The following is a 13,313-nucleotide window of genomic DNA, read 5'->3' as shown; positions in this document are numbered from 1 at the left end:
AAAATTGCTGGAATATACTACCAGAAAGACAGTTAAAAATATTGGGGAGGGGGAATAAAACTTATTTGTTCCCAAATTAATGTTATAAGTTAAAACAAGTTCCACTACCCATCACCTTATACTTAAGAAAAAATGTAATGAAAATTAGTCTGGCTATTATTTTACAATCTTGAAATCATTATTTTCAAGTAATTGCTAAAAACAAAGCTTCTATATATTCTGAATTTTTAGATAATACTTCCACCCCATTACTGTGTCTGAAAGGAACAGAAACAGGAAACGATAAAATAAAATACTATTTGGTACGAAAGATTACAACTTAATCATGCTTTACAACCAATTGTTTTTATGTAGGATTTAGATTTGACTGAAGTCATCTTTCAAAGAAATGCCTTCTATCAAAACAAAGTTGAAACTATTTGCATAAATACCATCTACCCCAGAACACACTACTCTTCAGAGAGGTGTTCTATAAAAGGCTAACATACAAACACACAGAAATAATAAGTGAGATATACCTGCTATATCATTTGCTGGTCAACTGAGTATGTTAAATATGAGAATACATATATATTGAAAGAACACCACAATATGGCATCAGTTTCTCCCAAGTAGTGTGAAAATTCAAAAATGGTATTTCCTAGAAGAATCAAACCATATGTTGTTGGCCCCTACCAAATTGGGGAGGGGAAGGGGAGAGACACCACACCAGCATTTGAACAATACTCCTTGAAAAGGATAGTACTAACATCAGACCGGGTTTACTGGACAGACTTAACAAAAAGAAAGTATTTCCAACACAGCAGAGTCATGCTAACTTTTAGAAATGCTTCTAGAAAACAAGAAGAAATGCTTACGTGCTAACTACCTGTTGAGAAAAAGATCAAACCTGTGTTCCTCTGCCATTCTTAACAGCACTGTCTGGTTGGTTGGCTGGTTTAATAGCTTAACATTAACTCTGAAAGTGATACTTGGAGGACATGTAGATGCTGATCCTAAATAAGCAAGAGAGGTTCATCTTCATTTTTCATAATTATTTTATAAGCAAGAGATTTACCTTCAAACATTTTTTTTCAAGATTCAAAAGATTTATTTGGAAAAATCAGCACAGAACAAAGATATCCTTAATAGCCTTTCTCAGAATATATGAATAGTCAGAATCTATATGAAATGTAAGCAACAACTCTACATTTACACAGTATGGATGGTTTATACAATCTGAACCCCCATGCCTCCCACCCACAAATACACTAAACTATTTATTCCCATTGACATCAGCTTTCACTGATGATCTGACTTCGGGGTTACTGGAACAAACAGAAAAGCAAAACTATTTCCACTTTTAAATTGGTAGGATTAGCTAAAGCAACCACACCAAGATTTATAAGATCATAAGGGAATACCACTAAGAACATTTTTAAATAAGGCAAAATCATTTCTTTATTGAGATTAAGTAACTACATAGATTTAGTAATAATGTGGCATAGTTATCCTTAGCTAAGATCACAACACATTTCAACATTCACAATGATGGGCATCTTTATCACTAATCTAACCTACAAAGCTTATGAATAAAGAAAATACAAAAAAAAACCCTCAAGTTTTACAAAAGAAAAACTTCAGTCTACATACATTAACAATGAAACCATTTTCCCCCCAGGTAACAGACAAAGTGTAAAGGCATATCATACCACTGAAATCGTTTTTCTAAATAGCCAGGAATGAAAGAATATTTAGTATCTCCGACGCTTATTAGGGCCTTCAAAGTTGCCCCCTTGACTTCCTCTACCAAAGCCACCAGGACCTCCACTCACAGGGCCTACACCACTCATTGGTGCCTGTGGGGTTTCAGAGCCTGTTCTATTTCCCATAGGCGAACCCATCTGGGACGGAGGTCCTTGAGGAAACCTATCATTGTGCTATAATGACATATGGTAAAGTCCATTTGGAACACGCCAAAATATAAGTGACAAGAAAAATTGGCAAAATCCCAAGTGGTGGTGTCAGGAAGTTCAGCAGAAAGTCCAGCAGAGTCAGGATCAAACATAGAAGGAAGAAAGGAGCAATTTAATTAGTTGCTGATTTTTTAAAATAAATAATAATAAACAGCATCTGAAGATTTACAAATTACTAATGCTATACTCCATTTGGTGACAAGAACAGATTCTGACACAGGCAAATGCCTCCTTATGCCCAATCAGTATTCAACACTGCTCCGATCCCTTTTTAAAAAGTTTATACTATATGAAACTATGATGTGAAGAAAATGATATTATCAGTTTGCTTTAAGATAGTCTCTGTTTGTAGACACCCAGGCTGGCCTCATGATTCTTCAGCCTCTACCTTTATTTTCAGGTGCTGGGACTATAATATAAGCATGTGCCATTGGGCCGAAAGATACTCTTTAAAAAGAAATCAGAGAGTAAAACTGAGGGGCAGGACCACACTTCTTTTAAAAGTAAACATTCTATAAACTCAAGTATCAATGCTTTTATAAATTACAAAGCATTAACATGAACAACACAAAAAATGGGATTTAAAATATGGAAACACATGAAGTGCTTTCCTTTAAAGACTAGTATTAAGAAAATAAGATTAAGTTTCAAGAACTGTTTTAATAACATGAATTATTAAGAGCATAATAAACATCGGAATCATTTGTTCTGTGAAACTTTACAATAGTTAATCTCAAGTGATGAACAGAATTTTAAGTGTAAGTGTAAAAAGAAAACAAAGATGACATTTAAATTTACAATTTTAAGAAAATGTGTAGGGCTATAGGTCAGTTATGTCTGTGTTATGCTAACAATTAAATGCGAAAGAGAAACTGAAAGGGCTCACCCTGTAAAAATGCTACCTCTCCTAAAGGAACAAATGCCATCAGCTGCTTTATGTGCCATCGTCTGTCCCAGATACTACCCTGCTTTGTCTACCTCCCTGCACAATAAGACTTAAAATGATAAAGAAAGCCAGTGCATGCTTCAGTTCTGCAATGCACAATGTATTTAATCCTTTAACTCTCTTCCTCATCACCATAGATGTAGAAATGACGGATGTCTATCTAGGTTGACTGCTATTGCACTCTCCTTCTTAGCCATCAATGCAGCTCTAATCTTTGGTATGGTAGCCCTAAAACCAAACACCCTTTTAGAAATCTAGTCACCATAAGCATTACACGAGGAAATGTTTTCCTACTAGAAAGCCTCAGAAACAAATTTGTAAGAGGCATCTGTCCGGCTAACTGGTGTGCAAAGATGATAGAAATTACAACTGAGAAAAATCAATTTTCATGTTTTGCCCATACAAAGATATCTTCACACTCTCGGATCAAGGTCAAAACACCTCTATTTTAAATGATAAAAACAATTACTACTTCCATGAAGAATGTTTTAAAAATAAAAATTTAGTGCTATTTTCCAGTGAAATGGTTTGAAATAAATAGCTGCAACATGATGTTTTTATCAAAACATAAACCTTATTTTCATACAGAGGAGAGTTTTCTTTCCAAAAGTAAATAGTCCACACAGAAAAAACATAATCATAAACACTTAGCACTTTATCCACACATTCAAAGACAGATATAAGTTAAAGTATAAGAATAACTATAGTGGCACATGTATTTGCTCTACATTGAGGTAGCAGAGTACAGGGTGATAACAATGCTAACATAACATCTGGCCACTTAAAAATTCTCTCAAATAGATTAAAACCTAACAAAGTTGATTCCTTTTTGCTGGCTATTCATCTGTACTGCCAAAAATTATGATATCCAGTTATATAAAGTGTGAAGTTACCTTTGGGGCAGAAAAATGTTTAGTCATGAAATAAAATCATAATAATTTTAGTAATACGTTACCACTGCGCCATTATCTGGTATCATTGGAGTTCCCATATTTGCAGCTCCTTCTGGTCCCATGGCAGGACCAGGGCCCATTGGTGGGCCAGGTATAGTTCCTCTGTTGTTCATATTCATACCCATCATTGGAGGAGGCCCTTGGGTACCAGCAGGTGCTGGGCTAAATGCATCTATGCAAAACAATCTACACTTAGAGCTGTCCTATCTTAGTTTAGTGAACATTAAAAATTTTACAACTCATACAAATATATACACAAAACTATCATCAAAACAATTTTCCTTCCTTGAGAATGGAACACTAAACTATCAACAATACAGCATCATATACACAGTAAAATTCTCATTATTAAAACAAATCTACGAGAAATAAATAAGGCCACTGTCAATTTTTAGAGCAATTGAGACTTAGATATTTAAAGTTTCAAAAATCAGAAATACTAAGTGTAGCTTATATTTAAAGAAAATGGCCCTTAGTAATTTTACATTCTACCAGTTTTAATAAATAGTAAGGAATTGGCACTCACAAATCATACTTGTTTTCCTTAAAGTCACAGCTAAAAATAGCATATAAAAATAGTAAAAATAATAAATCTTAAGAGGGAAATTACTGCAGGGTAAAAAAAGATAGATGTAAATTAATCCCTTGGCTTTTATGTAATCATTAAATACTTTCAAAATGTAAAGAATGGTTTCCAAATTTTATATTAAAATATATAATCTAAACAAGAAAAAAATTTTACTCAGATGAAGCCATGTTTTAAAACACAGCTGCATGCAAACAGATAAAATGATTATGTAGTACTTCTAACAAGTGAAATTCTGAGAAGGGAGATAATCAGACTTCTAACTGGGTCATCAGGATATCTATAATAAAATATTGTCTGAGCTCTACTCCAACATCTTTGGTAGTCTCAAAATATTTCAAGGGATTATTTTTTTAAGTGTATACACTTTTTTATCATAAAAATTCAAACTAAAAAATTATGCCAATATAGAGATTTACTCTACTATTTCATTATATGGGCCAATTTTCAGATACTCAGAGTTGAGTTTCTTAAGTACGCAGTAAGTCCTAATATAGCTGAACACTCTGCACAGTGAGACTAAGAAGGAAGTCACACTCCTTACAAGTCCATGGCATCACATATTATATTGCTCTTTCAACTGTAATTCAAGGAACAAGAAATCTCAAAGTAAAGAATTTCCTTAATCCCAGCATATTCTTTCTAATTAATCAACACTTTAAGCTAAACAACTTCTACATCCTCAATATGGCTATAAATGTATATACAGCAGAAATGAAAGGTAGATGGTAAAGTAACATTACAAGCCCTCCTAGTTCAACTTTTCCTCAAAAGAACTGATTCAAGGTATTTGCTTTCCCCTCATTTTCTTAAAAAGGAGGGTAAGTGAGGGACAAGGTTTTGTTTGTAAACTAGGAACTTGCTGTCACACGCTCCTGCCTCAGCCTCTTTGAGGCCAGAAGTATAGGTGTGAGTCAATACAGCCAGCTCCCTTCTCTTTATTAATATATAACTGCTAATGAGACAGTTAATGAGACAAATTGGAGTATGTAAAAAATACTTCCAGCTATCAGTGATATAGAATCGTATTTTCAGTCTTGTATCTCCTGAACAGATCTAAGAGACGCTGGCATTATCTGGTATGTCCACACGTAATAATATATCAAAAATGATGCTGCCATGCTAACAATAACAGGATTTCTGTGCTTGCAAATATAGGGCCTTGAGCCTAGCCTTTTACAAAACTTGACATGCTATGACAGTTTTAACAACTCAACAATTTAACAAGATGAGAACTGCAATAAACCATCAAGTCTAACACTGGCTGGAGATTAAAGAAATGGACCAGACTTCAAGAGAGTAAGTGCTAAAAGGCACATAATGGCTTTCTAATAAATGTGGTAAAACTTTAAATTCCTCCTTACTTATGGAATACAAAAGCATATTCTTCTCATAAAGGTGTTAATCAGGGAAAAGAATATTTTCAGATGTCTCTACACTATCAGAAAATGCTTAAAATTTTGTAATTCAATGTTTGAATCTGAGGCTAATGACAATAATTAAAACTGCCTTTGAAATTATACTTAATAATCTTCCTCTTACTGTCCTTAAAAATCTATTACCTTATGTACTACCCATAAGCTACTATGACAAAATTAATGAGCCTCATGTTATACTAACGATTCCATGTGTCCACGCACTAACTACATACCACAAATGCTAAGTCATATGCTAGCAGCCAAGAAAAATGACCAAAGGGTAGTAATGAACTATTATAGAGTATCTGACTAAGAGTAAAAGACCTGTATTACAAGTATTTTTTTCAGGGCTAACCACAGAAAAATATTGATATATTCCTTGTTTGAGTTTTATTTTATCTCATACAATACATATTTTAAGAATATATTAGTTGGTTGTACATTATCTGTTCTGATAATATAATTGTTCAAACAACATGCAAATATGAATTATACAAGTTTTAATTTCATGACAAGTTTCTGTAAGAAAAGTGAACATATAAAATGTAATTTATTAGCCAAAGATTAAAGTATGCCACTTCAAATTTTAAATTAGTAAGAGCCATGAAATCCATACTTTTTCCCTCAGCTTATTTATGTGATACTATTTCTGACAACTATGCAATAGTGAAATTTTTACTATAACTACTTTCTTAAAAATTTTACAACCCCTCTAAAGACATGTAAGACATCTCATTTGCTCAACAAGTCAAAGAAGACTGTGAAGAAATACTTCCATGCAAAATACTGTAGCCAAGGAAAACATTTATAATATTCTGTAATATGAATAAAGTCTCAATCTCAAACAAAAACACAACAAATTAAAAATAGAAATTCTAAAACATTCTAAATTCGATTGAAAATACAACTCAAAAACTGTCAACTTCTGAGTTAAAAGAAACTTTGATTTATACGATGACAGTATTATATCTCACAATGACTAAACTTTACTTGTATCAAAACCAAGTTTAGAGGCTTATTTTACTGAAGATATCAAGCTGTTTTTCAGCTGTAAAATATTCCTAGGATACTTTTTGCTCCATTTATTAAATAAAGAGGTATAACCTTCATAACTGGTTCCATGTTTCAGTTTCTCAGCATACAAATACCACAAACAGAGGACAGTCCCCAAAAGAATCACAAGTAAGTTAAGTTACATAAGGCTTTGCTTCAAATCCCTACCTCCCATGTTTATTGCTCCACGGGGACCCATATCACCCATTCTCATTTCCTGTTCTCTCTGTAAGTAAACATAGTTGTCAGAGTCAACCTATCCATCTTATGACTTGACATTTCCCATCTAAAATCAAACAGAAAAGAGTGAGTTGGGATATCACTTTCCATTCAAGTTCTGAAAATTTCCATTATTTATTTAACAAGACTACTAGACAAGAGGAAACAAAGGACAAAATAAAACAACAAAAACCCTTCAAGCATCCAGGGCATTAAGTGCTTAGAATATCCAGTTGATACAAGAAGACCAGATTACAAATGAAACAGACAACATAAAATCTACCAGGTCTTTAATGCCGTTACTCCAAAGAAACTTGCCTAACCCATTCATCAAAGAAAAACCTAGTATTAATAAGGTTGATTATTTAATTTCCAGGTTACTGAAGTCTTAAGGTTATAGGCAGTTTTTATTATATAAAACTTAGAAATGATTCTTCCATCTGTATTTAACTAACCAGATATTATTCAACCTCTGGTCTACTGATACATCTAAGTCTTCAATCCGCACAAAGCAGTTATAAAAAGCTTTATGTAATAGTGCTTTCTTTAAAAAAAAAATATTTAAAAACACAAATAAATTGTTTCTCATTTGCCAAGTTCTGAGATGATGCTCTGTAGAAGTTAATTATAACAAGAGGCAGGTCACATAAATTAGTAACTTTTGAAATTTCATTACAGTAACTACTTCATAACTACCAGTTACTTCAAAATTAAGCCAATGAAATTACAACACCACTTCAACCAAAATACTAAGTGTTCAAAGCATGAAAAGTACACTGAGACAAAAGTATCATTTCAATTCAATCCACGGCTGAATAAAACACATTTTTTCTTGGTAAAAGTAACTGTTGTTAAACCTATATGTTTAATGATGACATAACACTGGAGAAAAAAGCATACAAAACCAAGGACGTAAAATGCTATAATAAAAGAATTAATGACATTAAGTAATAAGCAACCTCCTTAAAAGATATCCCAGAGTGACTGGATATAAGACTTTGTAGCAAAGCACCTCTCTACCAAACAGAGTCCATGGCTGGATCCCCTAGCACAGGTATGAGGAGAGAAACGTCCTACCCAATATTTTAATAAATCATTAATAAAATAATGTGAAATGAACAAAGTTCTGACACAATAAAACAAAATGTCTTCTCACATTATTTAAAAAATGTAAACACACCTTAATAAAAGCTATTTTTCAACATCCTTAGACGTACATTTTTCTTCTCATAAAACTTTTTATTAATAGACACTATAATTAACATATGAAAAGGGTTAGATTAAGGCTGGACATGAACATGCCTTTCGTCCCAGGACTCCCTTGAGTCATAGGGAGACAGCTATCTCTATGAGGTGCGGCAAGCCAGGTCTATGTAAGATTCTGTCTCAAAAATGAAAAAGCAGCCAGGCATTGGTGGCACACGCCTTTAATACCAGCACTGGGGAGGCAGAGGCAGGTGGATCTCTGTGAGTTTGAGGCCAGCCTGGTCTACAGAGCAAGTTCCAGGACAACCTCCAAAACAATACAGAGAAACCCTGCCCTGGGGGGGGGGGAGAAGACTGAAAGATAGAAATGATGACCAATCAAGCATCATACAGAAACTCTGAACATGTTAAGTATTTATTAGGGTTACTTCTCATGACTTCAGGCTACTGTTACTTTCAAAAACTACTATCATACTTCTACTAAAATGCAAAAGAAGCAAAGATTATAGCACAATGATTTTATAACCTGAAAATGAGGCTCAGAGTATTTCCTGTCCACACCACCTTAAAGAATTCACAACTGTGTGCCAACCCAAAAGGCAAAATGACCCTTCTCTTACAAAAATTTTATTTTAATAATGATGAAGATCAAACTCAGGGCCTCAAGCAGGATAGGCAAGACCTGAACAATAGCCTCAGGTATACATAGCTTTTAATATATTTTATAATAGTAAAAAATTAACTTTTTTTAGGTATTAGTGATGCTTTATGGCTTTATCATAAATACTTTGATATAGCGTAAGTTGAAAAAACTATAACCAACATCTCAACGAGTTTTTAATAGAGACTAGAAAAACGGTCCATTGTTTAAGAGCAACTGCTGCTCTTCCAATGACCTAAGTTCAGTTTCCAGCACCCAAACCAGGCAGCTTATAACAATCTCTGACTTCAGCACCAAGGGATCTGGTATCCACTTCTGGTTCCCAAGGTATATACTTACATAGATACACGTAAATTTATTAAGAAGCCAGGCGGTGGTGGCGCACGCCAATACCAGCATTCAGGAGACAGAGGCAGGCGGATCTCTGAGTTAGAGGGCTACACAGAGAAACCGTGTCTCAAAAAAACAAACAAACAAATAAGAAGAGGAGGAAGGAGAAAGAGAAGAAAGAGGAAGAGGAAGAAGATGAAGAAGACAAGACGAAGAAGACGAAGAAAGACTAACATAAGGTCTAGGGATGTTTCAGCAGTTAAAGAGCACTCACTGTTCTTGCAGAAGACCTAGGTCTCATTTCTGAGCACACAAATGGATGGTTCACAAATGATAATAACTTTAATTTTAGGGAAGCTGAAACCTTCTTCTAGTCCCTGCAGGCACCTACCACACCTACGTGCGGTGCACATTAAATTACACTCACAGGCAGGCACGCACATGCTCATGTATATACTTATAAGAGCTTGAGCTTGCACATGTGTGCAGAAAAAGTAAATCTACAAGATTTCCATTCAATAAAATAAAACTACAATGAAAAACACAAGTTATAAAATATAGATTCGATACTATCAGGCAGAACTACCTTTTGTGTGTGTGCAAAATTCACACGGCACAAGCAAACCCAAGGTCAATCAATGCTTGGTATATTTCTTCAATCCCTTTCCATCTATTTTATTTCAGGGTGGGGAAAAGATAAGAGTTTCACTATACAGACCTGGTATGTAGAATAGGCTGGCCTCAAACTAACAAAAAAATGCAACCACCCTTGCCTCATGAGTGCTGGGATTGAACAACATCATACGCAGTCTTCCACCAATCTTTTTTTGGCCTGGAACCTATAGGGATCAGACTGCCTCTGCTTCCTGAGTACCTGGGATTAAAAAGCAAACAACACAGCACCGGACCCAGCTTTTTATTTTGAGGCAGACTCTCTCATTGAACCTCAAATTCATCAAGTGAGAGAGGCTGGAGTTTCAGGAACTGGGCCCCAATGTCCATCCCCCACACGCACCAAGGTTGGAGTTACAGGTCACATAACCATGTCTGACTGCAATGCCTGGCTTTGTAGATAGGTTCTGTGGTCTTATTCTTGGATGGCAGGCACTTTACCAACTGAACCTCCTTCCCAGCCTATTTCTACAGCCATAAAATTGAAATAAAGAGCTAGTAAATAACTTGCTTAAGGCAATACAAAGAGAAAATAAGTGGCCATAAAAAAAACCTGCTAACAGAATTCTTAAAATTTTGCCATTACAAGATTCCATTTTCAACAATCCCAACCGTAAAAAAAAGAAAAAGAACTAACTAAAGTTAACTTAAACAGTAAGACTGTAGCTTTCCAATAAAAGAATTATAAATTAACAGATGACAAGCAAAGTACAACTGTTTTCCAGAACCAAGTTCGGAAAGAAGCACACTCCAGGGTAGCAGGAGCTTATAGAGTACTACGTAAGAGTATGCCCTTTCAGAAAGTACACAAACGAACAAAATTTCTGTTTCAGTTAACAGTGAAAGTTCTAACACTAAATTATAAAGAACGTATCAAGCATTTCTACAATATCAACATTTAAGATATTCAAATAGGGCAAAAACCATGGTTGTGAGAAAATCCTGGTGTTTTAACACAAATCAGGGGACCTGAACTCACTATGAACTACTGTATTCATGACATACATCTAACTTAAAGTAGGATTATGAATATATGAAGCAGCAAAAGTCAACTAATTTTATTACACCCATCATCAGCTACAACTAAACAGAACACATACAGACAGCGTTTTTTCTACGCTATAAAAACAGGATGGTTATTTCAAAAACAGTTCCTATGTGACTGGGTCATGTAGTAAACAAACCACTTTCAACACACAGTAACATTTTTACCTAGGACTTCACCAACTGACTGCTGACATGGTATTAGAAAATACAGTTTCTGTGTAAAAGACAGTAACAATTAGACGATTTGCTTAAAAGAACAGTAATTTACATGATGCAAAATTTTCATGATGAAATGCTCCCCTCCAAGTTCAAGGCAGATCAATAGGTTTTAGTGCAAAAGCATTTCTAAGATATGATCATTTGAGTATTATCCATGTAAGAATTTTCTTAAATTTCCTTTTTGGGGGGGCACATAAAGTCTCACTGTGTATCTCTGGCTGGCTTGAAACTTGATATGTAGACCAGGATGGCCTCAACTCAGGGCTCCCCATACCTCTGCCTCCCAAGTGCTAGGAATAAAGATGTACACAACCACATTCAGCTTCATTTTACAATTCATGAAATAAAACAAGAGCAAGCATGAGAAGATAGTTATTTCCTATGGCAGAATATTAAACAAATTTGCAAACTTACCACTTATTCTACACTTCACAAAGCTATTAAACATTAAGGCCACAGGATGTAAATAGTACATTCCTGAAATAGACATTTAGATTTTTTTAATTGACTTTATATTTCTATTTGTGTATATCATGTGTGGGCATGCCCACAGAAGCCAGAAAAGGGTGGTATGGGAAGTTGTGCCACCTGCTAAGGATGTTAGGACTCAAGCATGGGCCTCTACAAGAGCAGCAACTACACTTAGCACTGAACTCAATTTCTATAACCTTGCCACCTTTTACAAACTGGTTGTAATTTGAAAATGGCAAATATTAATAAAACTAAAAGGCTCTTTCATGTCTACAGTAAATTTTAATAGTATAAAGGGATCTAGAGGTCAGAAAGGTTGATATCCCACTGTTGTTGTTGTATGTCTTTTTGTTTGTTTTGGAATAGGGTCTCATTTAGAAGAGCTGGCCTGGACCTCAGTGAGTAGCCGAGGCTGGCCTTGAATTCCAGACCCTCATGCCTTCAATTCTCAAGTGATTGAATACAGGCATATTATGACACTAATCTCGCATGAAAAATAATTATTCGGGGGTAGGAATTTATCTATTACTATTTTATTTATATAGAGAGAGGTATTTTGCCTACATGTATACAACACTTGCTTGCCTGGTACCTACAGAGGGCAGAAGAGAGCACAAACTCAATGAAACTGGAGTTACAATTTTGAACCACCATGGGGGTGCTGAGAACTCCTGGTCCTCCCCAAGACCTGATGATGCTCTTAACTGCTCAGCCATCTCTCAAGCCCTACTTTATCTTTTATCATGTGTATGTCACACAACTGTATATACTTCATGTGTGAGAGTGCTAGAGTAGGCCAGAAGCAACAGATCCCCTAGAACTACAGTTATAGGTGGTTCTGAACCACCTGACATGAGTACCAGGAATCAAGCACAGGTCCTTTAGAAGAGCAATTCACACTCTTAAATGCCAAACCACCTTTCTAGACCGAAGAGAACTCTTTTAAAGTCCTAGTCATTTATCTTCAATGAAAACATAAAGTAGTCGAGGTCAGCCTGAACAACAGACAGAGTTCCAGGACATGTTTCAAAAAATCAAAATTAATAAGCAAATAAAATGAAGTAGGAAAAAAAGTTTACAACAACATACATTAATTATTCTCAAAGCATGGTAAATATGCCACTATTGGCATCAGATAATATTTTTCCTTTAATATTCCAGACATAAGTTTGATTTTAAATATACTGTATGTTTCACATAAACAAATGGTGTTGCTGTTGGCGGTTTTTATAATTATTCAATTATCAATAAATATTTCTAAACCTAAATTTATAAATATACTGATCACACCTAGCATCTTTTCTCTGCTTAGTAAGGAAATTTCTGTAACCGGCCAAAATTCCATGAAACACATTACATAAATATTGCCAGCAAGCAAAAATGTTAGCTAGCACTCTTTCTACGTTCAAAGAATAGCACAAAAACTACAATCATGTAAACTATTAACCAGACAAGAATAGGAAAAGTTTGCAGAGACTGATGCTGCCGACCTAACCGACACAGAAGAGGAAGCTTGGAAAATGTGGCACTGTCCTCACCCTTCTCTTCCCAGCTTGCTTGTCAAGCCAACCTCACCC

General features: G+C 34.9%; 1 protein-coding gene across 2 annotated transcripts in view; it reads right to left on the bottom strand.

Moving 5' to 3' along the window:
- Positions 1-1,422: 1,422 nt before the first annotated feature.
- The window catches only part of Pspc1 (paraspeckle component 1), a 54,853-nt gene continuing 42,962 nt past the window's right edge, over positions 1,423-13,313 (bottom strand). For both annotated transcript variants that reach the window (XM_040740731.1, XM_040740732.1), the window contains 3 exons: positions 7,080-7,137; positions 3,857-4,026; positions 1,423-1,919 (listed from right to left, as the gene is read on the bottom strand). In XM_040740731.1, the coding sequence (XP_040596665.1) occupies positions 1,734-1,919; positions 3,857-4,026; positions 7,080-7,137 (414 nt within the window). In that variant the 3' untranslated portion in view covers positions 1,423-1,733. The remainder of the gene's footprint in view (positions 1,920-3,856; positions 4,027-7,079; positions 7,138-13,313) is intronic.

This window comes from Mesocricetus auratus, unplaced genomic scaffold (genome assembly GCF_017639785.1).
Source record: "Mesocricetus auratus isolate SY011 unplaced genomic scaffold, BCM_Maur_2.0 Super-Scaffold_100707, whole genome shotgun sequence".
Lineage (NCBI taxonomy): Eukaryota > Metazoa > Chordata > Mammalia > Rodentia > Cricetidae > Mesocricetus > Mesocricetus auratus.
This window is presented reverse-complemented; position numbering and strand designations above follow the sequence as displayed.